The sequence below is a fragment of the Hyla sarda genome, chromosome 1 (genome assembly GCF_029499605.1).
Source record: "Hyla sarda isolate aHylSar1 chromosome 1, aHylSar1.hap1, whole genome shotgun sequence".
Lineage (NCBI taxonomy): Eukaryota > Metazoa > Chordata > Amphibia > Anura > Hylidae > Hyla > Hyla sarda.
This window is the reverse complement of record NC_079189.1, coordinates 108,895,372-108,921,113: the sequence shown is the minus strand read 5'-3', so window position 1 is coordinate 108,921,113 and position 25,742 is coordinate 108,895,372. Positions and strand designations below refer to the sequence as shown.

Below are 25,742 nucleotides of genomic sequence, written 5' to 3'. Positions count from 1 at the left end.
CATGCTGGGAGTTGTGGTCGAGCGACACGGGAGATATGCAGGCGGGTGACAATAAATGTATTAAACTATTTTTCTTGCTTTTTTTTTTTCTCATTTCAGATCTGTGTATCCTGTGGACTATGTTGATGATCAGCATTTTTTTCTTTTCTTTCTGTTTAATGTTAATAAAAGGGTTAACAAGGGCTAATTTTTTTTTAAATAAAAATGTTTTCAACGTGTTGTTTTTATTTTTATTTACTTGACAGGCTTAGTAGTGGAAGCTGTCTTATAGACAGAGTCCATTACTAAGCCTGGGCTTAGCGTTAGCCCCAAAAACAGCTAGCGCTAACCCCCAATTATTGCCCCGGTACCCACCGCCACCAGGGTGCCGGGAACAGGCAGTACCAACAGGCTCGGAGCGTCAAAAATGGCGCTCCTGGGCCTAAGCACTAACAGGCTGGCATTATTTAGTCTGGGGAGGACCAGTAACAATGGTCCTCGCCCACCCTGGTAAGGTCAGGCTGTTGCTGCTTGGTTGGTATTTGGCTGAAAATAAAAATAGGGGGAACCCTATGCGTTTTAATTATTTATGCTAAAAAAAAAAAAGCATAAGGTTCCCCCTATTTTTATTCTCAACCAAATACCAACCAAGCAGCAACAGCCTGACATTACCAGGGTGGGCGAGGACCATTGTTACTGGCCCTCCCCAGCCTAAATAACGCCATCCTTTTACTGCCTAGGCCCAGGAGCGCCATTTTTGATGCACCGGGCCTGTTCGTACTGGGTACCGGGATAATAATTGGGGGTTAGCTCTAGCTGTTTTTGTGGCTAATGCTAAGCCCAGGCTTAGTAATGGATTCAGTTTATAAGACAGCTTCCACTACTAAGCCTGTCAAGTAAATAAAATAAAAAAGCACGTTTAAATTTTTTTTTAAACTCCCCCCAAAAGCCCTGGTTAACCATTTTATTAACATTAAACAAAAAAAAAAAACACTGGTCACCGTAGTCCTCCGAATCTAAAGTAATCCACAGGATACACGCATCTGAAATGAGAAGAAAAAAAAATGAGTTAGTACATTTAGGGTAAAAAATTTTTTTATAAACACATATATATCACACATTTTTTTCAAAGCTCCATTTGGTGTTCTGAAGTCATTTTATTGGTTTTTGCTTGTGTGTGCTAAAAAAAAAATGGTATTCAAAAGTGTTTTTTTTTTTTTGTGAGCCAAATTTATCTACCCCCTGTGATAGTATGATAAATGTGCCATACATAAGCAAAACTAAAGCAAAAAATAAAAAAAATGCCTACAGAACTCGCTTACCAAAGCAAGGATGATAAATGTCCCCCCAATGTGTGTGTATGTTCCAGAATCACGTCCAAACAGCTAAAGATATTAACATGAAACTTGGCAAACATGTTACTTATATGTCAACAACAAACATAGGATAGGTGATTTAACCCTTACTCACCCCCATTTACCAGGGTGGGTTTTTTGTTTAAAGTCTCATACAAGTCTATGGGAAATGTTACTGTATAACTTCGAAACGGCTGGAGATATTTCGATAATACTTGGTCACATGTTACTTATATGTCCACTTAAAAATATAGGATAGTTAATTTAACCCTTAACTACCCCCATTTGTGAGGGTCGGGGTTTTTGTTTAAAGTCCCATGCAAATCAATGGGAAATGTATGTTCCCACATAACTTCTGTACGGCTGGAGATATTTCAATAATACCTTGTCAAATGTTACTTATATGTCAAATAAAAATATTTGATAGTTAAATTAACCCTTACCTAGACACTTATATAAAAGGAGTTTTTTTGTTTCAAGTCCCATGCAAGTATATGGGACTTCCAGTACCTTACTCCACAAGCTCCGCTCTGCATCTTCTGGTGAATGTGTCAGTCTGGCTTGCAAGTCACACCCCATCTCACAAAGATACCTCCACTGTTTAAGCCACACCTCTTTTATTTTCTACCCTTTTTGTGCATCGGTCTTGCTTGCAAATCACGCCCAGTCCCACAAAGCCACATGCCTTTCTATTTTCAGCTAACAATATCTTCATCACAAATCAGTCCCACCTGAGGATGGGATATAAGGTCGGTATATGAAGTCAGAATAGGAGGACTGGATATGACAACAATATATGAGGATGGGATATGAAGTCAAAAGCTTCCTCCTTTTGTTGATTTTTTTCTCCCAAACAAGGATTAGGAAGGAAAAACTGGGCAACGCCGGGTACTCATCTAGTTATTAAATAAAGTGTGAGTGTAATATAGACTAACATAGGAAGGGACTTTCTGTGTGAAGCCGGTGTTCACAAGGCAGCGCACTGATACTGGAGCTGGGTGATTAGCAGAGGAACGGAGCCGCACAGTGAGACTGGGAGCAAAGGCGGCTGTTCAGTCTCACCCTGCCAATGCCCCTAATAAAATAATATTGTCCAGAGTCTCCCTTTAACAATGATGCAAGTGGTTTTTGGTTCACATGTAAAATGGCAAGGACAAACTAAATATATTAAAGTGCAAATGCCACTAAATGTGCCAACCACACCCCCAAACCGCAGTGTGGATAACATTCACTGGGCAGGACCCAAAATAATGCTGAGAAAATGAACAAGGCTGGAGAACATAGGGATCACACTATATAGGAATAATGCAAAGTAAAAAACAAAAAAAAAAAACTACTACACTAAGGTTAGTTTTTTTGTTTTGATTTTTCGTGAATTTTTTTGACCTGGAAAAAAACACAACACAAAATGCTTTAAATAACTGCCCTATCATTTTGCACTCCCAAACACAGTTTTTGTGGCATTTTAAATTGTTGAGTTTAGTCTTTTTCTTTGCTCATTTTTTTCCCCTACATTTTTTTACTGAACATGTGGGGATGATTGTATGATAAATGTTATAGAATAGGACGCAAAATACAAAATAGTATAAAAACTCTATACTCCTTCTCACACTGTTATTGAAACATGCTTACAAGGGAGGGTGTATACATCAATGACAAGGAAAGAAAAATTCAGCTCACCGTATGTCATGCCCAGACCCAGATCACATATGTTGTAACACACCTCTCCAGCGGAAGATTCGGAATGAGGCAAGGGCCGTGTTCCCAGGTGCAGCAATTAGACAGAAGAGGAATGGCATCCGGCTCCCAGACTGGATAAAACTGAAGCTTTATTGTATCATATTAAAATCCAAATAGAACATAATGTGGATAAGAACAAACGAAACGCAACAAACGCGTTTCGACCTGTTAAGTCTTAATCATGGTAAATGTTACAGACATTGAATGCATCTTAAATACACTAGTATCCGGTGACATCATATGAAGATGTAGGGAAAATGTGGAGCTAAGAAAAATATAAACCCAAAATGGAGTATACTTATATACATAGTGAATTGTGCGCTGATTATATATCATTCAGTAGGTGCATAAATTATTAATAGATATAACTTAAATCATGCCTATAATTGAGTCCAGACGGGAAGCGCGTATCTAGGCAGAGTATCCAAAACGCCTCCCGTCTGAACACGGCTCTACTCCAGTCCCCGCCTCTCCTAGGCGGGCGCACCCTTTCTACACCTGTCACAGATGTTCGGAACAATACCTGCATGGTGATCAATAATGTGCTTAGTGAAATCTGACAAAGACCTATTACCAATTCTACTGCTATCGGGCATGTATAGGTGTTCTTTGATCCTAACTTTAAGTTTCCTACTCGTGCAACCTACTTATTGGAAATAATAGTGTAGACAACATGGTGTGTCTGACAATTAATGAAACTTTTTGCATGGAATTCTTGTCCTGTGGTACATGAATGGAATTTATTTGTATTGGGCATGTATTGACACACTGTGCATCTCAAATGGCTACATTTGTAGCTGCCCTTACATGCTAACCATGTGTCTGTATGGGAGACCGTACTAAAGTCACTGGGGGAAAGTTGGTTATGCAGTGAGCGTGCTTTACGGGGTACTACCCGAACACCTTCTCGCACAATATTGGACATTGTTTTGTCAAGATGCAATACTGGTAAATGTTTGTATATAATACGTTTGATATCTTGAAACTGTCTGGAAAAAGGTGTAGTGAAGGTAGGTAATGATTTAGTATTAGACGGGGTATATTTTCTGTCACAAAGATAATAATCTGCTTGTTTTGAATTTACTATTTTTTCTGCTCTATTTATGATCTACGGTTTATACCCTCTAATTGATAAGCGTTCTTTAATATCCTTGCATGCATCCTCATGTGTGTTGTTCAGACGATGCACGTCTAGCTCGTACAAATTCCCCTATAGGTAAGTTGCGTGTTTCATGTTCCTGGTGACAACTTGATGAATGGAATAAACTATTACCCGCACAGGCTTTACGGAACAATTTTGTATGAATCAGATGTGATGTACAATCACCTATTAGGGTGATGTCTAGAAAATCAATTAGAGGGTATAAACCGTATATCATAAATAGAGCAGAAAAAATAGTAAATTCAAAACCAGCAGATTATTATCTTTGTGACAGAAAATATACCCCGTCTAATACTAAATCATTACCTACCTTCACTACACCTTTTTCCAGACAGTTTCAAGATATCAAACGTATTATATACAAACATTTACCAGTATTGCATCTTGACAAAACAATGTCCAATATTGTGCGAGAAGGTGTTCGGGTAGTACCCCGTAAAGCACGCTCACTGCATAACCAACTTTCCCCCAGTGACTTTAGTACGGTCTCCCATACAGACACATGGTTAGCATGTAAGGGCAGCTACAAATGTAGCCATTTGAGATGCACAGTGTGTCAATACATGCCCAATACAAATAAATTCCATTCATGTACCACAGGACAAGAATTCCATGCAAAAAGTTTCATTAATTGTCAGACACACCATGTTGTCTACACTATTATTTCCAATACGTAGGTTGCACGAGTAGGAAACTTAAAGTTAGGATCAAAGAACACCTATACATGCCCGATAGCAGTAGAATTGGTAATAGGTCTTTGTCAGATTTCACTAAGCACATTATTGATCACCATGCAGGTATTGTTCCGAACATCTGTGACAGGTGTAGAAAGGGTGCGCCCGCCTAGGAGAGGCGGGGACTGGAGAAGAGCAGTGTTCAGACGGGAGGCATTTTGGATACTCTGCCTAGATACGCGCTTCCCGTCTGGACTCAATTATAGGCATGATTTAAGTTATATCTATTAATAATTTATGCACTTACTGAATGATGTATACTCAGCGCACAATTCACTACGTATATAAGTATACTCCATTTTGGGTTTATATTTTTCTTAGCTCCACATTTTCCCTACATCTCCATATGATGTCACCGGATACTAGTGTATTTAAGATGCATTCAATGTCTTTAACATTTACCATGATTAAGACTTGTTAACAGGTCGAAACGCGTTGGTTGCTTTTAGTTCTTATCCACATTATGTTCTATTTGGATTTTAATATGATACAATAAAGCTTCAGTTTTATCCAGTCTGGGAGCCGGATGACATTCCTCTTCTGTCTAATTACAAGGGAGGGGCCATATAGTAAAAAAAAATTATTGATGTGAAGAAACCGCTTTCTGAAGTGTAAATGCCATTAAATATTGACCCTATATCTATAAATAAAAAATCGATAGATGATTACATTCTACAAAATGTGAATGATGTTATTTCAGAAAAACTTGACAAATCCTACTGTTGAATACCCAAGAGTACCAGTAATATATCTTTTGCCTAAAATCCAATATGTTGGATACAAAATAATTATGTTCAATCCGTATTCGTAGGTTTACCCTGTAGTCCATTCAGGAGAGCAAGGCGGATCACAAGAACAGATAGTAAATACAGTGTGATAGAAATAAAGAGAAAATTATCAAAAGAAATTGTAGAAAAGGGAACAAACACAAAGCAATAAGGAGATTGTTGACAAGTAAACAACATTCTGATCAAATAAAATATGGAGAAACAAAGGTAGCAAGGTACTTTAAAAAGTAACTGTTTTTGTGTTACAGTAAAGATTTTTTTGTGTGTGAGTTGCATTGCTGCAATCTCTCCATCTACGATGATGTAGTAGCATAATGTAGGTCTAAATGTATCAGCAGGCTACATAGAGCGCTATTCACTGCTGTCTGCACGCTGAATCCAGTGTGGCGGCTGCCATAAATTACTCAATTGCAGGAAAGGAAACTGCTGGATATTTTGTGTTTCCTCTGAAGCCGGCTTAGTATTTTCCAAATGTTCCCACAGCGATTCCAGCAATAACATTGTTAGTTTTAGCTATTTTTATCTCAGTAACTTCATAGAGTTTCTGGTGAAACAAGATGTGCTTTTCCTTCTGATAGAGCGTCTATATGAAGCTCTCCCCGATTGTTTTGTATTGCAGTCTGTTTGCAAGGCCTCAGATGTGATTGAAGATTTGCATCCCGAAAAATAATGTCTTGAAGCTCATGCCGGAGCACACGCACAGCATGGAGCTAAATAATGATGGTGTCTAATGAATCTGCTCAGTCAGCATTGTTCTGCAGTTACTCAGTGTTATTTGCTTCCCTTATGGCTGGAACCAGCATGGCAGGCAGTCCTATGATTTACTTGTGCGCTGGGACTAGAGTATATTTTTAGAATAATCGGCAGGTTTATTTATTTATTTATTTTTTTTTTTTTAACTTTTGTTACAAAAATACATTTCTGTTTATGTGGGTTATAAGCAAGTTTTTGGCTTTGTTGCCTCCTTTATTTCTATGGTCTGAAATGTTTTCCTACTTTTTATTCCATGCTGTACTGACATGGTAAATTGTTTACTGCCTCGCTTTGTTAAAGCTGTAGGTAAATGGCATTGGACAGCTCTTATTATGATGACCAGGAGTGGTCAAGTTATTGTCAGCTTTAGGAGCCAGTTAGACCACTTCAGCAGCCAGCTTGACCTTTCTAGTAGCCATCAAGGTAAAACTTCTATAGAGATCAGTTAGAAACAATTAAAAAAGTTTGTTTATAACAGATGTTAGGATCTATTTCTCCCTGTGATCAGTCAACTCCAGCCGTGTTGATTAGTAGACAGATTTAAGGCACATGTATCAATACAGGAGGATGATCTCTTACAAGCAGAGAAACAGCTCCGCAGAAGAAAATCATACTCCAAAATAGATTACAACAATTTTATATGGCAACATTCTAAGTGTAAGTTTACTGGCTAAGGAAACCCCGGTGGCTCATAGTGTTAAACTTTATTACCAATCACAAGGTTCCTGTACACTTTCATAGGAAAAGCTTGTTATCCAACAAAAGCCTCATTATTTACCAAGGTCATTTGTATAGTTTTCCACCTTCTGGATGCTGGCCAAAACTTAGGACAGTAGTAGATTGAAACTAGATAAAACTGGCCAACACCATCTAAAGTTAGACACATACACACATATATATATATATATATATATATATATATATATATATATATATATATATATACATATATACAGAGAGCATAGATATCAAAATATAATTTTACCAATAACCGTGTTCTAGCTGCATTGGGTTCCTGGGTCCTGGCCTCCTGCACCATAACTTGGATACTGGTGCTAGTCTTCAAATACCGACGTATGAACCCAGATGTCACTGTGCAGAATGGTATAGCAAGAGCCAGAGGACAGACTCAGGTTTTCAACCTGTAATATGTTCCCCTGGGGAACATGAAGTAGGGAAAAAGATGGGCGCTCTAAGTGCCGTTACTTGCTGTAAAATACTTTAAAAATACAAAATGATGGTCTGCTCACCTTTTGGATGCTGTACTCTGGGCACAACACCAATGGAGACATGTAGTTGGTTAACGAGTATCTCTCATGCTCTTGTTATATATGCTCTTGATATCCCAGTTCACTACCCACCAAACCGTAACCCCCCGTCACATTTTGTACTGCAGCAATACAGTGGGTTTCCTTCCCGGGCGGTTTTCAAATTCTCCCACCGGATCTGGAAATCCTAGTGTGTTGCCGAAAAAGACCTTTCCCCATCAGCCAATCACTGGCTTGACACGTGTCACTGCTGCGGCCAGTGATTGGCTGAAAAGGGAAAGGTCCTACTAGTTAAAGAGAGTAAACACCGGACCGCATGGAGGGAAACGGCATCTGCAGGGACCAGGAGTAGGTGAGCAGAAGTTTTTTTTTTTTTTCTCCCTGCGCCCTTTTACTAAGCTCAGTGTTTTCCTACCAGGGTTCCTTCAGCTGTTAAACTACAACTACCAGCATGCCCAGACAGTCTTTGCCGGTCCGAGCATGCTGGGCGTTATAGTTTTGCAACAACTGGAGGCACCCTGTTTTTACCTGCTGTCGCCGGCCCTGCCTGCAGCAGCAACACGGGAGCCGGCCCGAGCAGATAATTGCAAGTTTTCCGGGGGGGGGGGGGGGGCGGCGTATCGCTATATCGCAGAAGAAAATATCGCCATTCGATTGCTTTTGCGATATATCGTGCAGCCCTAGTCGAAACATGTGTCTAGGTGGTGGTGGAGTGCACTCACTGAGCCAGCAGCACCGATCCATAGCCCGTTGGCTCGTTATTTTGCTCTTTTAGGCGGCAGGCTTGTACCAACAGGTTAGTGCTGGTAAATCCATTTGCCATAATGGTGGGTTATTTTAGATGCGAGTAGGCCTGTGTGTGTGTGTGTGTGTGTGTGTGTGTGTGTGTATATATATATATATATGTATAATCTTTCAATAACATACTGGCCCTTATATACTAAGAATGTTGTGTAGTTTTCTTTGTGGGTTTTAACAAATTTATTTTCCACGGTATTTACTAAGGTTTCCCTACACTTTCTACTTTCCCTACATTTTGCTTTTTTTACACCTGCTTTGATCTGTCTAGTTTTCCTCAGCTCAAATCCACCACATTTTATGTGGAAACCTTAGTAAATATGTTGGGTTTTTGTGAAAATGTCGAGGGACACTACCCTTTTTGGCAATCACACCCACTTTTTCTTTATGGCCACACCCCTTTTTAGGATTTTATCCGTAAAATGGAGAGTTAGTCAGGTTTCTTCTCCAATTCTTGTGCAAATTCTGGCGCAGGCAGAATTTTTGGCGTAGTGTGCCAGAATCTGGTGCACAGCCCAACAAAACGTCGGGTTTACAATAGTAAATTAGGGCCATTATGTTTTGTATTGATATTGAATGTCAGTCTTTTGTAGGTTACATATGTAAGTATCTTGAGATTATATAGAGCATTGCTGGATTTTGTATGTTGTAATAACATACAAAAACAGCCTCCCCTAACATTTTGTGAAGTGGTGCTCTAGGGGTGCATGCTCCATCCTCTTGCCGTACTTTAAGATACACGTCAGCGTATGATCATAGCTTTGGGGGTGCAATAATGTCATTTATTTGAGTAGAGGGTATTGCCTTTTGTAACATTGAGCAGGACATGTACTGTTGGATCATAGTAAATGGTCTGTTGCTCATTGACCAAGGGAATTATGTTGGGGAGTCCAAATGTTATTGTTAAATAAGATGAAGGTAGAGGCAACAGAGGTTTGTTTTTCAAGCATGTACAAGGGGAACTGCGGATGAAAAACACTTGGGGTTTAGTGCCTGGTCGATGTGTGGTGAACCAGGAGAGTTGTGGTTTGTGGGGTGTTGCGGTGATGTAAGTGCAGGGTCTGGTGGTATCAACCCTTAGATGTCGTGACACCAGGGTGCGGTTTCCTTAGTGTTAATGGTCCTACTGCCAACCGACCCAGAAACGGTAGGGAAAATAACGGAATATCCACAGCAGACTTTATGAATAAACTGAAGAACTTTACTTGAAGATTTTATGCAACAGTCTTTATACATAAGTCTCTGAAGAGGTAACCGGAATGCAGGTTCCTCACACGTTTTGCTGGCACTCTGAAGCAATGAGCTTTGATGCAGGCCACGGTGCTACTAATTATATTTGAGCTGGTAGTAGTCACACAGGATTTGATAGATTGAGCTTTGTAACTTACGGTTTAGTGGCTGCAGGTTCTTTCAGGCCTTGGCCTAGATGAATTGAGATTTGTGTTGCGTTATTCATGCTTGCTTGATAGTCCGCAACTAAGAGCTAAGAGAGAGAATTTAGTGGCTACAGCCCTTTATATAATAAGGGGCTGGACTAAGCTCATTGGTCAGCAAACCTGTCAGTCCTGAACCGAGTGAACTCTGGGTACATCACATGACCCAGTAAGGTCCTAAAGCAATTATACATTACCATTGTACATCACGTGACCCGGGAAATGTCCTACACATATATATTTCCTATACACTTATATTATCTATCTATATATATATATATATATATATAGAACAACATACATAATTTATATGAGGCAACCAGGGGTAAGCCCTGCAGCATAGCCCTATTGAAATGAAGGGACTCTGGCTGAGGGGACTTTAGACAGGGACAGCACCGGGTCGTGTACCGGGACACCACAGATGCATAAATTCTATTACTGTATGTGACTATATTCCGGTTCTCAGCTCAAGGGTAGTAAGAAAACAAAACTCCTACCTGAAGTCTGCTCTATTGATTATCTATTGATTATCTACTGATCCTCTCATTTGTAAAGGTAAAGTCTATAAGAGCTATTGGGGTCCCAATATTCCCAGTATTGTATATGTTAGGGTTTACATGTAGTAATGATTGCCGTCATCCAGTCAAATGTTTATTGCAGCAATAACCACTATATGGAAAAGACTGATTTGATTGGACCAATTAAAGGGGTTATCCAGGGAAAAAACTTTTTTTTATTTATCAACTGGCTCCAGAAAGTGAAACTGATTTGTAAATTACTTCTATTAAAAAATCTTTATCCTTTCAGTATTTATGAGCTGCTGAATTTGAGTTGTTCTTTTCAGTCTAAGTGCTCTCTGATGACATGTGTCTCGGGAACCGCCCAGTTTAGAAGCAAATCCCCATAGCAAACCTCTTCTACTCCGTGCAGTTCCCGAGACAAGTAGAGATGTCAGCAGAGAGCACTTTTGTCAGACAGAAAACAACAACTCAACTTCAGCAGCTGATAATTATTGAAAGGATTAAGATTTTTTTAATAGAAGTAATTTACAAATCTGTTTAACTTTCTGCAGCCAGTTGATATAAACATTTTTTTTTCCTGGAATATCCCTTTAAATCCAGTCGATATCTGACCTGCATAAATATTTTCCTGTTGAGATCAATGTAATTGGTAATGGCAGTGAATTATTGTGCTAGAATGGTATATTTAATTTCAGTCTCCTGTTCTATCAAAACTTCAATATGTGTAAATGGTTATTGTAGACATCGTAATAATTATCTGGACGTGTATTGGAAATTGCGGGGAAATCTATGAAGGTAAACCCAGCAAATCTCACACCATCATTATGTGGGATATACGGTATTTGATCACTTCATCACTTGGATTGTTAAAACCTATGATTGACGATTGAGAATATCTATGTAGAGGTAATGTTGTACGAAGACTCTTATAGAAATAAGGGATGTAGTTATGTAAGTTTTGTTTTGTTTTTTGGAAAGTAGATATTTTATTTTTGTTCTTTTGGGCATGATTAAGAACGGCCATCTTGCCTAAACTGCTGTTGACATCATTTATGTAATTTCGGAAAAAAACAGTAGAGCTCCTCATTGCGTAGTACATTTCAGTATTATTGAGTAAATGCCCTTGCGGGAAAAACTGCTTACCTTGGTCTGGTGTGTATTGTGTATAATCAAGCCTGTAGATATGAAGATAGTGGTGCAGCCTCTGGGAGAAACCAGAACTGGATCCTAAATCCACAGATCAGATCAGTATTTATGGGAGAAGGCAAAAAAAAAAAACTGGTATCTGGCAAAATCCAACATATAGGAAAGAACGTTGCTAGAAAACTTTGTTTATTATAGCCATAAATGTAATGGCCCAGATTTATCAAACTGTGTGATTTTTCCACAGCAACCAATCACAGCTCAGCTAACGAGCTCTAGTAAAGTGAAAGCTGAACTGTGATTGGTTGTTAAGGGAAAATCACTCTAGTTTTTCTCTCACACAGTTTGATAAATCTGGGCCAATGGGTTTTGGGGTCTATGCCCCCTTTTCAAATGTGAACATGGCAGTACAAAAGGTTTTGTTCATGGCAGACCAAAATGTTTTGTATTACATTTGGAAAGGGGCACGTTATGTATATGGCTATAATGAACAACGTTTTCTAGCAACGGATTGACACTAGAAGTTATTTTCTATATGTTACATTGCACCAGATGCCTGTTTTTTTTTCCCCCTTCCCTTTACCGTTTACAGCATTTAGAGAGATGCGTTACAGCAGACACATGAGAGCATAAGAACCTATAGTCTAAAGATGCTTGTTGACTTCTGTCGAAGAGTTTTCAGGCATGATCTGTGACCTGACCTGTGTGGAGAAGGTCAGCTCTGACCATCACCACTAGTGAATGAGTATATATATATATATATATATATATATATATATATATATATTCATTCACTAGTGGTGATGGTCAGAGCTGACCTTCTCCACACAGGTCAGGTCACAGATCATGCCTGAAAACTCTTCGACAGAAGTCAACAAGCATGTCTACGATTAAGCTTTTTAGCGAAACGCGTCAGACTTTCTACCCTGTACCGCAGAATCTTGAAATAAAAGAATAAGAAGTTTTTACCTGCAACCTAGTGCCGGACCTTGTTTCTTCTTTCACAAGTGAGTAGCCGGAGGCGGTATCGGCCGGTCTACGGCACAGGAGGCTAGCTGGGCGTGCATTGGGTGAGCGACTCACAAACCAGCCTTGATATATATAGGGTACTACTAACCTGTTCTTATAATCCTATTTTCTCTACAGAACATAAAGTATCAGTTATTTGTAGTCTGTGATTTCAAATGAATTTTAAAGTAAAAAAATAAAATCAACAAATAGTCTTAAAAACATGCTTTAAACAATAGGTAATTTTATGAATCCCAAAGATCTGTATTGCTGATTGTTCAAAGTGCGAAGATCTGTATTGTTTGAGTCTACGCAACATCTGCCTTAATGTATGGGGGGTGATGGCCTCAATGGTTTTAGGCACATGAACGGTAAATGATGTATTATTGTCTTTCAGGTGTTCCATTCGGTGAATTTGCATGAACCAGTCCAGCTCAGGAGAGTGGTGATATGTCACAGCATGGATAAAGCTCTCAAGGAAGGTAAGCTTGGTCCTCTTCTCAGTAGTCCTGCCCTGGCCTTATTTCATTCTAAACAATGTAGCTGTACTTGCTTCTCTGCAAAAGCCTGCAGACACTTTATAGCAAGTGAGAAATAGCTTAGTGTACGCGACAGACATTTGGCACTGGAGCAATGAAGAGCGAGGATAATGATTTGAGATGACATAAAGAGCTGTGCAAAACCTCACGACAAAAAGAAAATAAATAAAATTCAGAGTTGCCAAGTCCTGCAATACATTAGCATAAAATACTTTAGGATGGGAAAATGCAGAAAATGGGCTGCAATAGTTAATGATTCGCCAATGATCTTCCGCTCAGTCATTGCCCCAGTTATAATTTGGCAGATAATTGTAGAAGATATTGAATGACCTCTAGTGATCTGACGGATTCCCTGAACTTCAGACACTGCAGCCAAATGCCTCCTTGTTATTAATTTATGCATTTGCAATATGATAATTATCAACAGATTTATTTAGGAAAATTGATTGTGATTAGATTAATAGAATTTTCTTAGATGGTGCTTTAACATGTATAGTTATATTCTGGGGTGGAATATTTTTTTTTACCCCTCTGCTAATTTTGACTTCAAAAGATGCATAAAAAAATGATGTAAAAGTTCTGTCTTAGCGATACGTTTTATATAAGTCAACTGCTTTTCTATCTATATCAAATACAAGTAGCGCACAGTGGAGGTGGGAGCTGGCTTTCTGATCTTTACCGCCTCAGTCCCCTCTGCTGCCAAATTTACTCCCACCTTGTAAATATTCATATTATTTTCACTGTCACTTACACTTAGGCGCTCTTCTAGGTGGGAAGGAATTGGGCAGCAGAGGAGACGGAAGCAGGGAACCTTGGAAAGCCAGCCCCTGCCTTCATTGTGGACAGGAGGACATTTTAACTTGGCAATACTGCCTGTATCTCCACAATGGGGCCAGTGAACTAAGTTATACGTTGTTTTACTCAGCTTTACTCACTATATAACTCAAGCACCAATAAGGAAAACTGGAGTCACTACAAAAATTCCATTAAAAGTTAAATACTTATTTCATCAGTTAAAATCACCAAATGATGTTAAAAAAGGAGGAATACATACATTACATATAAATATAACAGATCAGGAACCTGTAGTGTCAATGAGTGATTACTTTGTGAGTAACAGTAAAAATGGCAATCACAATGTAAGCCGTGCATAGGGCACAAGGAGGGAAACCGTCCCTATCTTATATAATATACTACCAAAAGTATTAGCAGCCTCAAGCTCAGACTATCCAATAACAGAGTATGTGATACATACATAAGATAAAGTACAGTTGTTATGCCATACTAACCACAAAAACTGCGGGATGTCCAGCCTTCTTCCTCCCGGACAAAGGCTGGATGTGCCAATACGCTAGTTGGGGTGTCACTATCCCAGTCCCTGCGGTTGTCAGTGCAGGTTCCAGATACAGTGGAGCAAAAATGTATTTAGTCAGCCACCAATTGTGCAAGTTCTCCCACTTAAAAATATGAGAGGACTGTAATTTTGATCATAGGCATACCTCAACTATGAGAGACATAATGAGGAAAAAAAAAACATAAAATCACATTGTCTGATTTTAAAAGAATTTGTTTGCAAATTATGGTGGAAAATAAGTACTTGGTCAATAATTAAAGTTCATCTCAATACTTTGTTATATACCCTTTGTTGGCAATGACAGAGGTCAAACGTTTTCTGTAAGTCTTCACATGGTTTTCACACACTGTTGCTGGTGTTTTGTCCTATTCTTCCATGCAGATCTCCTCTAGAGCAGTGATGTTTTGTGGTGTCACTGGACAACACAGACTTTTAACTCCCTCCAAAGGTTTTCTATGGGGTTGAGATCTGGAGACTGGCTAGGCCACTCCAGGACCTTTGAAATGCTTCTTATGAAGCCACTCCTTCGTTGCCCGGGCAGTGTGTTTGGGATCATTATATTGTTGAAAGACCCAGCCACGTTTCATCTTCAATGCCCTTGCTGATGGAAGGAGGTTTTCACTCAAAATCTCACGATACATGGCCCCATTGTTTCCTTTAGACTGATCAGCCGTCCTTGTCCTTTTGCTGAAAAACAGCCTCAAAGCATGATATTTCCACCCCCATGCTTCACAGAAGGTATGGTGTTCTTCGGATGCAACTCAGCATTCTTTCTCCTCAAAACACGACGAGTTGAGTTTTGACCAAAAAGATCTACTTTGGTTTCATCTGACCATATGTCATTCTCCCAATCATCTTCTGAATCATCCAAATGCTCTCTAGCAAACTTCAGACAGGCCCAGACATGTACTGGCTTAAGCAGGGGGACATGTCTGGCACTGCATGATTTGAGTCGCTGGCAGCGTAGTGTGTTACTGATGGTAGCCTTTGTTACTTTGCTCCCAGCTCTCTGCAGGTCATTCATTAGGACCCTCGTGTGGTTCTGGGATTTTTAATCACCGTTCTTGTGATCATTTTGACACTACGGGGTGAGATCTTGCGTGGAGCATCCGACCGAGGGAGATTATCAGTTGTCTTGTATGTCTTTCATTTTCTAATAATTGCTCACACAGTTTATTTCTTCACACCAAGCTGCTTGCCTATTGCAGTTTGTCTTCCCAGCTTGGTGCAGGTCTGCAATTTTGTTTCTGGTGTCCTTCGACAGCTCTTTGGTCTTGGCCATAGTTGAGTTTGGAGTGTGACTGTTTGAGGTTGAGGACAGGTGTCTTTTATATAACAAGTTCAAACAGGTGCCATTAATACAGGTAGCGAGTGGAGGACAGAGGAGACTCTTAAAGAAGAAGTTACAGGTCTGTGAGAGCCAGAAATCTTGCTTGTTTGTAGGTGACCAAATACTTATTTTCCACCATAATTTGCAAATAAATTCTTTAAAAATCAGACAATGTGATTTTATGGCTTTTTTTCTCATTATGTCTCTCATAATTGAGGTATACCTATGATGAAAATTACAGTCCTCTCATCTTTTTAAATGGGAGAACTTGCACAATTGGTGGCTGATTAAATACTTTTTTTCCCCACTGTATGTTATCTTTTATATGTGATGGATGCATTTCTTATTTGTTTAACATAATTTGTTGATTTTAACTGATGAAATATTTACCTTTTAATGTAATTTTTGTAGTGACTCCAGTTTTCTTTATTGGTGCTTGTGTATATGTGTGTGTGTGTGTGTGTGTGTATATATGTATGTATGTATGTATATATATATATATATATATATATATATATATATATATATATAGATATATAATATAATGTAGGAGTTCACATTATACTTGCCATATGTATGTACAGGGAGCTACTATAGCATTATCATAGTTATGAAATAAATATATTCTGGTTTGGACAATCCATTCCCTATATTGGTGTGTTGTTCTGGTATAATCACTCTATAAATCTGAGTATTGGGTTTAGTGTGGGTGAACATGAGTACAACTCCTACTGGTGCTAGTTCTAAAATACAGAGAGAGGAACCCAGATGTCACTGTGAACAATCGGAAAGCAAGAGCCAGAGGACAGACTCTACTCTACAGTCTAGGTTCTCAACCTGTGGCAACCTTGAGCCACACCAGCCAAAATGTAATGCATGGGTCACTTCATTGATAATAAAAATGTTCTCAATTTTTTTGAGCTAATTACAAAAAATACACTGCTCAAAAAAATAAAGGGAACACTTGTGACTCCAAGTCAATCACACTTCTGTGAAATCACACTGTCCACTCAGGAAGCAACACTGATTGACAATCAATTTCACATGATGTTGTGCAAGTGGAACAGACAACAGGTGAAAATTATAGGCAATTAGCAAGACACCCTCAATTATGGAGTGATTCTGAAGGTGGTGACCACAGACCACTTATAAGTTCCTATGCTTCCTGGCTGATGTTTTGGTCACTTTTTAATGCTGGCGGTGCTTTCACTCTAGTGATAGCATGAGACAGAGTCTACAACCCATACAAGTGGCTCAGGTAGTGCAGCTTTTCCAGGATGGCACATTAATGAGAGCTGTGGCAAGAAGGTTTGCTGTGTTTGTCAGCGTAGTGTCCAGAGCATGGAGGAGCTACCAGGAGACAGGCCAGTACATCAGGAGATGTGAAGGAGGCCAACAACCCAGCAGCAGGACCGCTACCTCTGCCTTTGAGCAAGGGGAGCACTGCCAGAGCCCAGCAAAATGACCTCCAGCAGACCACAAATGTGCATGTGTCCACTCAAACGGTCAGAAACAGACTCCATGAGGGTGGTATGAGGGCCCGACATCCACAGGTGGGGGTTGTGCTTACAGCGCAACACCGTGCAGGACGTTTGGCATTTGCCAGAGAACATCAAGATTGGCAAATTCGCCACTGGCGCCCTGTGCTCTTCACAGATGAAAGCAGGATCACACAGAGCACATGTGACAGAGTCTGGGGATGCCGTGGAGAACGTTCTGCTGCCTGCAACATCCTCCAGCATGACCGGTTTGGCGTTGGGTCAGTAATGATGTGGGGTGGCATTTCTTTTGGGGGGGCCACACAGCCCTCCATGTGCTTGCCAGAGGTAGCCTAACTGCCATTAGGTACTAAGAGGAGATCCTCAGACCCCCTGTGAGACTATATGCTGATGCGGTTGGCCCTGGGTTCCTCCTAATGCAAGACAGTGCTAGACCTCATGTGGCTGGAGTGTGTCCGCAGTTCCTGCAAGAGGAAGGCATTGATGCTATGGACTGGCCTGCCTGTTCCCCAGACCTGAATTCGATTGAGCACATCTGGGACATCATGTCTCGCTCCATCCACCAATGCCACATTGCACCACAGACTGTCCAGGAGTTGGTGGATGCTTTACTTCAGGTCTGGGAGTACATCCTTTAGGAGACCATCCGCCATCTCCTCAGGAACATGCCCAGGCGTTGTAGGGAGGTTATACGGGCACGTGGAGGCCACACACACTACTGAGCCTCATTTTGACTTGTTTTAAGGACATTACATCAAAGTTGGATCACCCGGTAGTGTGGTTTTCCACTTAGATTTTGAGTGTGACTCCATATCCAGACCTCCATGGTTTGATCAATTTGATTTCCATTGATATTTCTTGTGTGATTTTGTTGTCAGCCCATTCAGCTATGTGAAGACAAAAGTATTTTATACGATTAGTTCATTCATTCAGATCTAGGATGTGCTATCTTAGTGTTCCCTTTATTTTTTTTGAGCAGTGTAATTTAGTTTGGGAAAATAGATATTGGTCTGACCATATAAATACAGAATATCATTCCTATAATTCCCAATATGAAAAGTTATACACAAGATAGAGGATAACTAGCTAATAGGTTAGAATCTGACCACTTAACCCCTGCTGACCACAAAATTGGATGTCAATTGTTCCCTGAATGAATAGAGCAGCAGCATGCATTCTCGGCCACGACTTTCTTAACGGTCTATGGGACATACACACTGCTACTCCTTTCACTCAGTGGACAACTGATCTCCGTTCTTGTGATCGAAGGGGTCCCACCAGTCAGATCCCCACCGATCAGCTAGTTATCCCCTATCCTGTTAAGAGGATAACATTTAGTCTTCTGATAGCCCCTTCATGTATAGTAGATGATGATTTATCTTGCGTTTGCTCGATATTTCACTAATTCAGCTGGCAATCTGGCTTTTTTTTTATCACGCACTATTAAAAGTTATGTTTTATATGGCTTTTTATTTGCTTTTTGCCTGGGAGCTGGATCCACCCTTTTTTTTTCTACTTGTCTGGATATAGTGGTTTGGTGTCTGTGTGTTTTTTGTTTAAGACATTATCTGCTATTACTGGGAACGCTGCAGAAAATTCCACACAATTTGGTGCAGATTTGCTGTGGAATTTTCCCACAGTAAATCTGGTGTGTGTGTGTGTGTGTGTATGTGTGTGTGTGTATATATATATATATATATATATAATAATTGTAACTACAGTACTATCTGTCTGGATAGCCTGTGATATGGAAAAGTGAAGAAATTCCTTTTGCCTCTAGATACAATTCCTCAGAAATATTTTCTTACTAATTGATTACTCATGGGAGACTTCTATGTTGGCACAGCTGAGAGCCCCTCAGATTGTGAGAACATCATGAAAAGCATTGACAGCCAGGCCTCTTATGACATAGAAGAGCTATAAAAGAAACAAGTAATCTGTAAATAACAAGAAATGTTGAAAAAGTTGTATCTATATTTGTAATTATAAACACATAAAAACTGTATAATAATAATTTCTGCACACTGCCTTATTTCAACCTTCTTTTATAAAGAGACATAATAGAGCTGACATAGGTCTACAGGCCTCAGCTTTACCCCTGCACGCCGCTGATTTCATATAGAAGTCTTTTCCTCATAAAGTCTGGATGAATTTGACAAAAAAAAAGTGGTATGTGCCATCCTAATCTGTAAAAAGTATAGCTCCATTTATACGTAGCCGTACAATGCACTTTTAAAATAGACTTACAGTATATGAGTTTAAAATTCAAAATAAAGATTTTATTTATTTTTTTTATAAAAAAAATTTCAGCTTCCTTGCTGCCTCACTCATTGAATGAACATCCATGGTTGGCTAACCTGGTTTGCATGTTTATGGGGAGGTCGAGAGCGCTGTTGGTAGGAAAAACAGTCGGACAACTATGATCTTATAGGACATAGATAAAAAAAAAATAAAAAACACTTCGATAAGATAAGATTAAAGTAATTTATTTACATGGTGCTCCTATTCCTATACTGTATTATATAGACCTTACTTGGTCCTCTGTGCTAGTTCACAGAAGCATATTTTTGCATCCATATTATGTTCCTTTTTAAAGATCATACTATGGCATAGTAAGACATGTCAAAAGTTGTTTTTAATAATGCTTACATAAAATCCAATACATTTTTGTAAAGTTAAAAATGTGGCATGTGCTGCTTTCTTCTGTTGTGGTTGGAAAATGCCTTTTCAATTCTATAAATTAATTAATATGGATACATAGTCTTATGTAAATACAATCACTTGACAATGATAATAATAATATTTATTATTATAGCAAAAAACAGATATCACAACACTTTACAATTTTTGGGGGTACAAATAAAGACAAGTATCAGATGTTACAATGTTCCTCACAAAATATTCAATCAAGTGTAGTAAGCGCCCTGCTCACAAGAGCTTACAGTCTGAGGATAATTCCATAAAATAGTGTTCTCACAAATTGTGCTGGCTCAAGCATGCTTTTGCATGATTCACCCCCTGACAGGAAGTTGTGCAGTTCTTTCATTTTCAGTGCGGCGTTGTCTACAGCTCCCCGACTCCTGCTGGATCTTGTCTGTGAGCTCAAGCCCTACCCACTTAGTGATGTCATGACCTCTGACCATCCCCTACAGCCTACCTCACTATCTCCCTGTCATATACACATATACCTGTATATCTTTTATTGGACATTTTGAGTGAATAAGGTATGTACAGCATGCTGCCATGTGCTGAACAATGCCTCAGCCATAAGAATATACATGGAATGAGAGCAGCAGGTGCTGCAACCTCACAAATTGTGTGATAGTCTGCTGTAAAAAAAGAAGTTCTGCAACAGGGAACTTACAGGAGTGCTGTGGAAAGACTGTGATGAAAGCTGGGGAAAAACAGTGCATTCTGGTAATTGTTGTACTGAGCAACTGCTCAACCAGAAAGTATAACCAGGGAGTACAGGACTAAGACAAAAACAAATACATTTTTGGTGATTGCTTAACTCGAGACAATTAATGAATGCCATATGCCTTTACAGCACATTTTTGTGGGTTTTACTTGATGTCATAGTACCCATTTAATAGATATTGTAAACCCTTTAGAGGGGTACTCTGGTGGAAAACATTTTTTTTTTTAAATATAAATCAAATGTAAATCTTAATCCTTCCAGTACGTATCAGCTGCTGTATAATACAGAGGAAGTTCTTTTCTTTTTGAATTTATTTTCTGTCTGTCCACAGTGTTCTCTACTGACACCTCTGTTCTCGTCAGTAACTGTAAAGAGCAGGAGAGGTATGCAATGGGGATTTGCTCCTGCTCTGGACAGAACCTGACATTGACAGAGGTGTCAGTAGAGAGCACTGTGGTCAGATAGAAAAGAAATTCAAAAAGAAAGAACTTCCTCTGTAATATACAGCAGCTAAGTACTGGAAGGATTAAGATTTTTAAATAGAAGTAATATACAAATCCACCAGTTGATTTAAAAAAAACACCGGAGTACCCATTTAATTTACTTTTTTAAAGTGTAATTCAATTTTCTGCCTAGAAAACAGCTCAACGATATTTAATATACAGAGATATGGACGTAGTACTGATGAATGCTAATGCCATTTCATCCATAATATGTCCATATTTTCAATCCATATTATGGGGTATACCAATATAGAAAGGAGCTGTGACCAATCTCAAGGCCTTGGGTGATACATTTTCTTAATATATCGCAATGTTTTCGGTACCTGTGAGTGGCAATTATGGGCCATTACACATTGATTATTCTCACAGTTTACATTGAAAGAACAGGCCTTGTCAAGTCACGAATCAGGTTGTGTTTTTGTTTTTTAGATTCAGAAAGGTCAGACACATTTAGTTTTTTGTTTTTCTGAGTAATTTGTGTATCTGTAAATGCAGGATTTCATTGGTAATGAGCAATTATTGTAATACAGACTTGTATTTGAATTAAACCTGATGAGCTCAGCCGCTTTAGTAATCCTTTTTGTTCTCATTTCTGCTTTATAGTGAATTAATTCTAAAAGCTTCTGAGTTCTTATAATGACACAAAAATAACAAATCTTCATTAAGCAATGAATGGTACTGGCCGTGTTCTCTAATGGATTGGAGTGTTTGAGCGGTGTCGTCATATCTGCCGCAGAGAATATTTGTGACGCTTGGATCAATAGCTCTTAATTGAAGTGCAGTCTTTCTGTTTACTGGATTATCTCAAGTGTGTCCTGCTACCACCCCAGATCTCAAAGATGCTTTACTGCCAGTAAATCATCTGCGGCAGGTAATGTGGAAAAATGAAATGGACGGACAAACAGGAACTCTGTTCTGGGGGCTATAATTTACTGTATTTAACCCTTTCGGTTTGGTTGCTGTTCCTACGATGCATCAGTCCAGGGATAATTCCTACAATTTACTCCTGATACCCTTGCCCTTCTCAGAACAACTTTAGCCTTTTATCGGTACTGTTCTTGAACTAGGATCCTCCTTATGTCACATTCCAATCTTGTAGAAATTGGCATGTTTAAAAGGCAAAACTCCAAAATAATTTGAATAAAAATATAAAAAAAGTTTACAAAAGAACCCAGAGAAACAGAGTACAAGCTAAAAACCATTAAAGGTATTATCCAGGGGATTATGTTAGTTTTTTATTGTGTCCAGGCTGCATACAAGAGTAATAAACACTTTAACTTGCCTTCTGTCGCTCCCTCGTAGCTCCGGAATCAGGGCACCCAATCAATTGCCGGTCTTCTTTGATAGTCTGCTTCACCAGAGCTGTAGACGTAATGACACAGTGCCGCTCTGCCAATCTCTGGCCACAGTTCCTCCGCCAGTGATTGGCGAGTTGCACTGCCAGTTCCCCCGGCTGTAGACGCTATGCTCTATAGCATGGACGAAAGCAGAGTCACCGGCCATGAACGGGGCACCCCGATGATAGAGCTACGAAGGAGCGGTGGAAGGTGAGTTAGTGTTATTTTTGTATTTAGCCTGGGGACAATAAGAAATTAACTAATTCCACTGGACAACCCCTATAAGAAGCCCTTGTAACACTAATCTGTGCTGCTCTAGTGTCAGTTAAAAACACAATTGACCCAAAATTTTAATTTAATTAGGTTAAGTTCACATCAGCATTGTGCTCCATCAAAAGGAGCTTCACTAATCAAGTCCATTGAAAATACAAGACTTGAGCGGAGAAACAAATATTGCAAGCAACAATTTTATCTCTGTTCAACTTCTGCGATACAACTGCTTCCTCACTGAAATCCGGTAGCCTCTGTTCAAAGTCAGTGGTGTCTGTGGTTCTCCAACTCATTCAGGGTCCATTTGGCGCAACAAAATTCGAACAGACCGAGTGGGACAGAGCACAACGCTGATTTGAACTTAGCTTAACAATCCTCAAAATTAGAAATGTTATCAACAAGTAGTACAAGCTGTAAGGTAATGCAGATCAAGTACGTAGCAGGTGTCGCCAAGATCTGAAAATAAAGTTTTTCAAGCACCTGGCTCCAATCTGTGGGGAAACTTCAATGTTATAATGTTCAGCTACATGAAACCTCAGAAATTGGGTCAGATCAGTACAATATAATTCTGAGACAGAATCCTGTAACAAACACTTTGGCTTATTACTCTAGTAATTTGCCATGCATGTAGGTCAAGATGTCAGCACTGTTCATTGTTGTGTGTCCCAGGGGTTGGGAGACCAACAATTAACTGAAATTACTGAGAGATGTATAGAAGTGAACCTCTGCACAGATGTATTGTCAGATTAAAAGAATGGCGCCTAGTGATCCATTCTCCACCACTTCTCCTTCTTGGTGGTGCAACTTCAATGTTAAAGGAGAACTCTGGGGAAAGTAAACGTATCCACAGGATAGGGGAAAAGTAGCTGATCTGAGTGCTGGGACCCCCGTGATTTCCGTTACCCCGGCTCTCTCAGTACGGAGTGCGTGTCATCTACCGTTAGACTGCACGCCCTCCATTCATGTCTATGAGAGCGCCGATGATGCCCAAGTGCTGTATTCAGGTCTTTTCGGCACTCCCATAGAAATGAATGGAAAGCTTGCCGTCTGCAGAGCCGGGTCCCGTCCCAGTGATCGCAGGGGGTCTCAGCACTTGGACCCCGAACGATCAGCTGCTTATCCCCTAATCCCATGGATTTCTCCTTTTAATCAGAGGGTTTTAGCTGGATTCTTCTTAGTCCTATGTTTCTTCTTTTTGACTTAGTGAGTGGGGATCTTTAGTGACTTAATAGCAATAATTCAGGGTCATTTCATGTCAAGACAGCTCCGATGGCAGACCTCCATCAGTTTTCTTAAAGTTGGCAGTATAAGGTACTTGTAAAGATAAAGATCAACAAGGACATTTCACGTCAATATTTAAAGAAACATGAAAATGTTGTCCTTCAATTGAAGGTTTTGGTTGTGCTTTATCTTAAAGGGAAACTGACAGGCTGACGGGGGAGAGTTATCAAAATCTGTCCAGAGGAAAAGTTCCTGAGTTTCCCATAGCAACCAATCAGATTGCTTCTTTCATTTTTGAAAAGGCCTGTGAAAAATGAAAGAAGCGATTCCTCTGGACAGGTTTTGATAAATCTCCCACAGTACACTGAGTTATAGTGTAAAATAAGGTATAACTTACAGAAATTGGTGAAGGCATTCACAAGATATGGCCCCTCATTGCGACAGCTTTTCTGCACAATGGAGGTGGGAAGCAGTCTTTACAGGCTTCCCTGCCTCCTCTATTTGCCGCAATATGCCCACCCCTGATAGGAATATTACATTTTTCATAATCACTGCCGTCACACAAGATCTCTGCTATTGTAGAGCAGAGCATAGGTGCCGCTCTTCTGGGTGTAGCAAGGGAGCTGCGCCTGCGCTTTGCTTCAATACCACAGAGAAGAGCTGAAGCAATACAGCAACAGGGGGTCATATCTTGTGAATGCCTTCACCAATTTCTTCAAGTAAGACATTGTTTTGCTACTGTTAACTATAACCCAATATATTGGGCTTAGTGTGGGTAAACAGCCTGTCACTTTCTTTTTGGGATATGTTCACACGGGCGGAGTACCTTTGGAATTTTCACAGCGTATTTGCTGTGGGAAATCTGCACCGAATTTAGCTTCCATTGACAATGGGTCATCAGAAAATCCACAAGAGGCAGATTTGCAGATTTTCCTTCAGACCCAATGAAGTTAAAGGTAGTAAAAAATCATTGTATTTCAATTCCTTCCAGTTTTCAGGATTTTAGGATTTGCTTTCTGTTGGCTCCATTTGTTGGTTTCCACTTGTTTTTTTTATCTGGCAGTTTTTGGATATCTGCCACTGCAGTTTTTGAGCCAAAGTCAGAAATGTTTTCAAAAGGAATAGGAAATATAAAGGAAGGACTTACACTTCTCCTCCCTTATGGATCCACTTCTGACTTTGGCTCAAAAACTGCAGTGGCAGATATTCAAAAACTGCCAGAAAAAAAAAACTTGAGGATTAGAAAAATGCCATCAACTAAATAACCAGGACTAGAATTCTGTCAAGATGTTTTTCATCTCTATAGTGGTCAGAGCTATATGGTTTAATGTAGCTTTCCAGGGTTCTACTTGTGCACACCACTATTTGGAGGGTGCTGTTGTTGCGGCAGATGTTTAAGTCACGTAAATTCTGCAGTAAATGCTTCTCGGCCTTTTGGCTAAGATCAAGTGTAGGATCTGTTATCAGGTTCATGCTGGTGGCAGGCGGCGCCAGTGTGGAGCTGGTGGGGATGAGTGCTGCACGGTAGGGAGCAGGTGTACCAAGGCTTTCTGGGGCTGGTTCTGAGGAATCAGCTCGACGGCTGCCCT

The 25,742-nt window shown here is 39.7% G+C and overlaps 1 protein-coding gene across 3 annotated transcripts in view; it reads left to right on the top strand.

The window, feature by feature from the left end:
- Positions 1 to 25,742, top strand: part of SNX25 (sorting nexin 25) — a 216,573-nt gene that overhangs the window by 59,335 nt on the left and 131,496 nt on the right. For all 3 annotated transcript variants that reach the window (XM_056559914.1, XM_056559899.1, XM_056559907.1), the window contains exon 2: positions 13,080 to 13,164. In XM_056559914.1, the coding sequence (XP_056415889.1) occupies positions 13,143 to 13,164 (22 nt within the window). In that variant the 5' untranslated portion in view covers positions 13,080 to 13,142. The remainder of the gene's footprint in view (positions 1 to 13,079; positions 13,165 to 25,742) is intronic.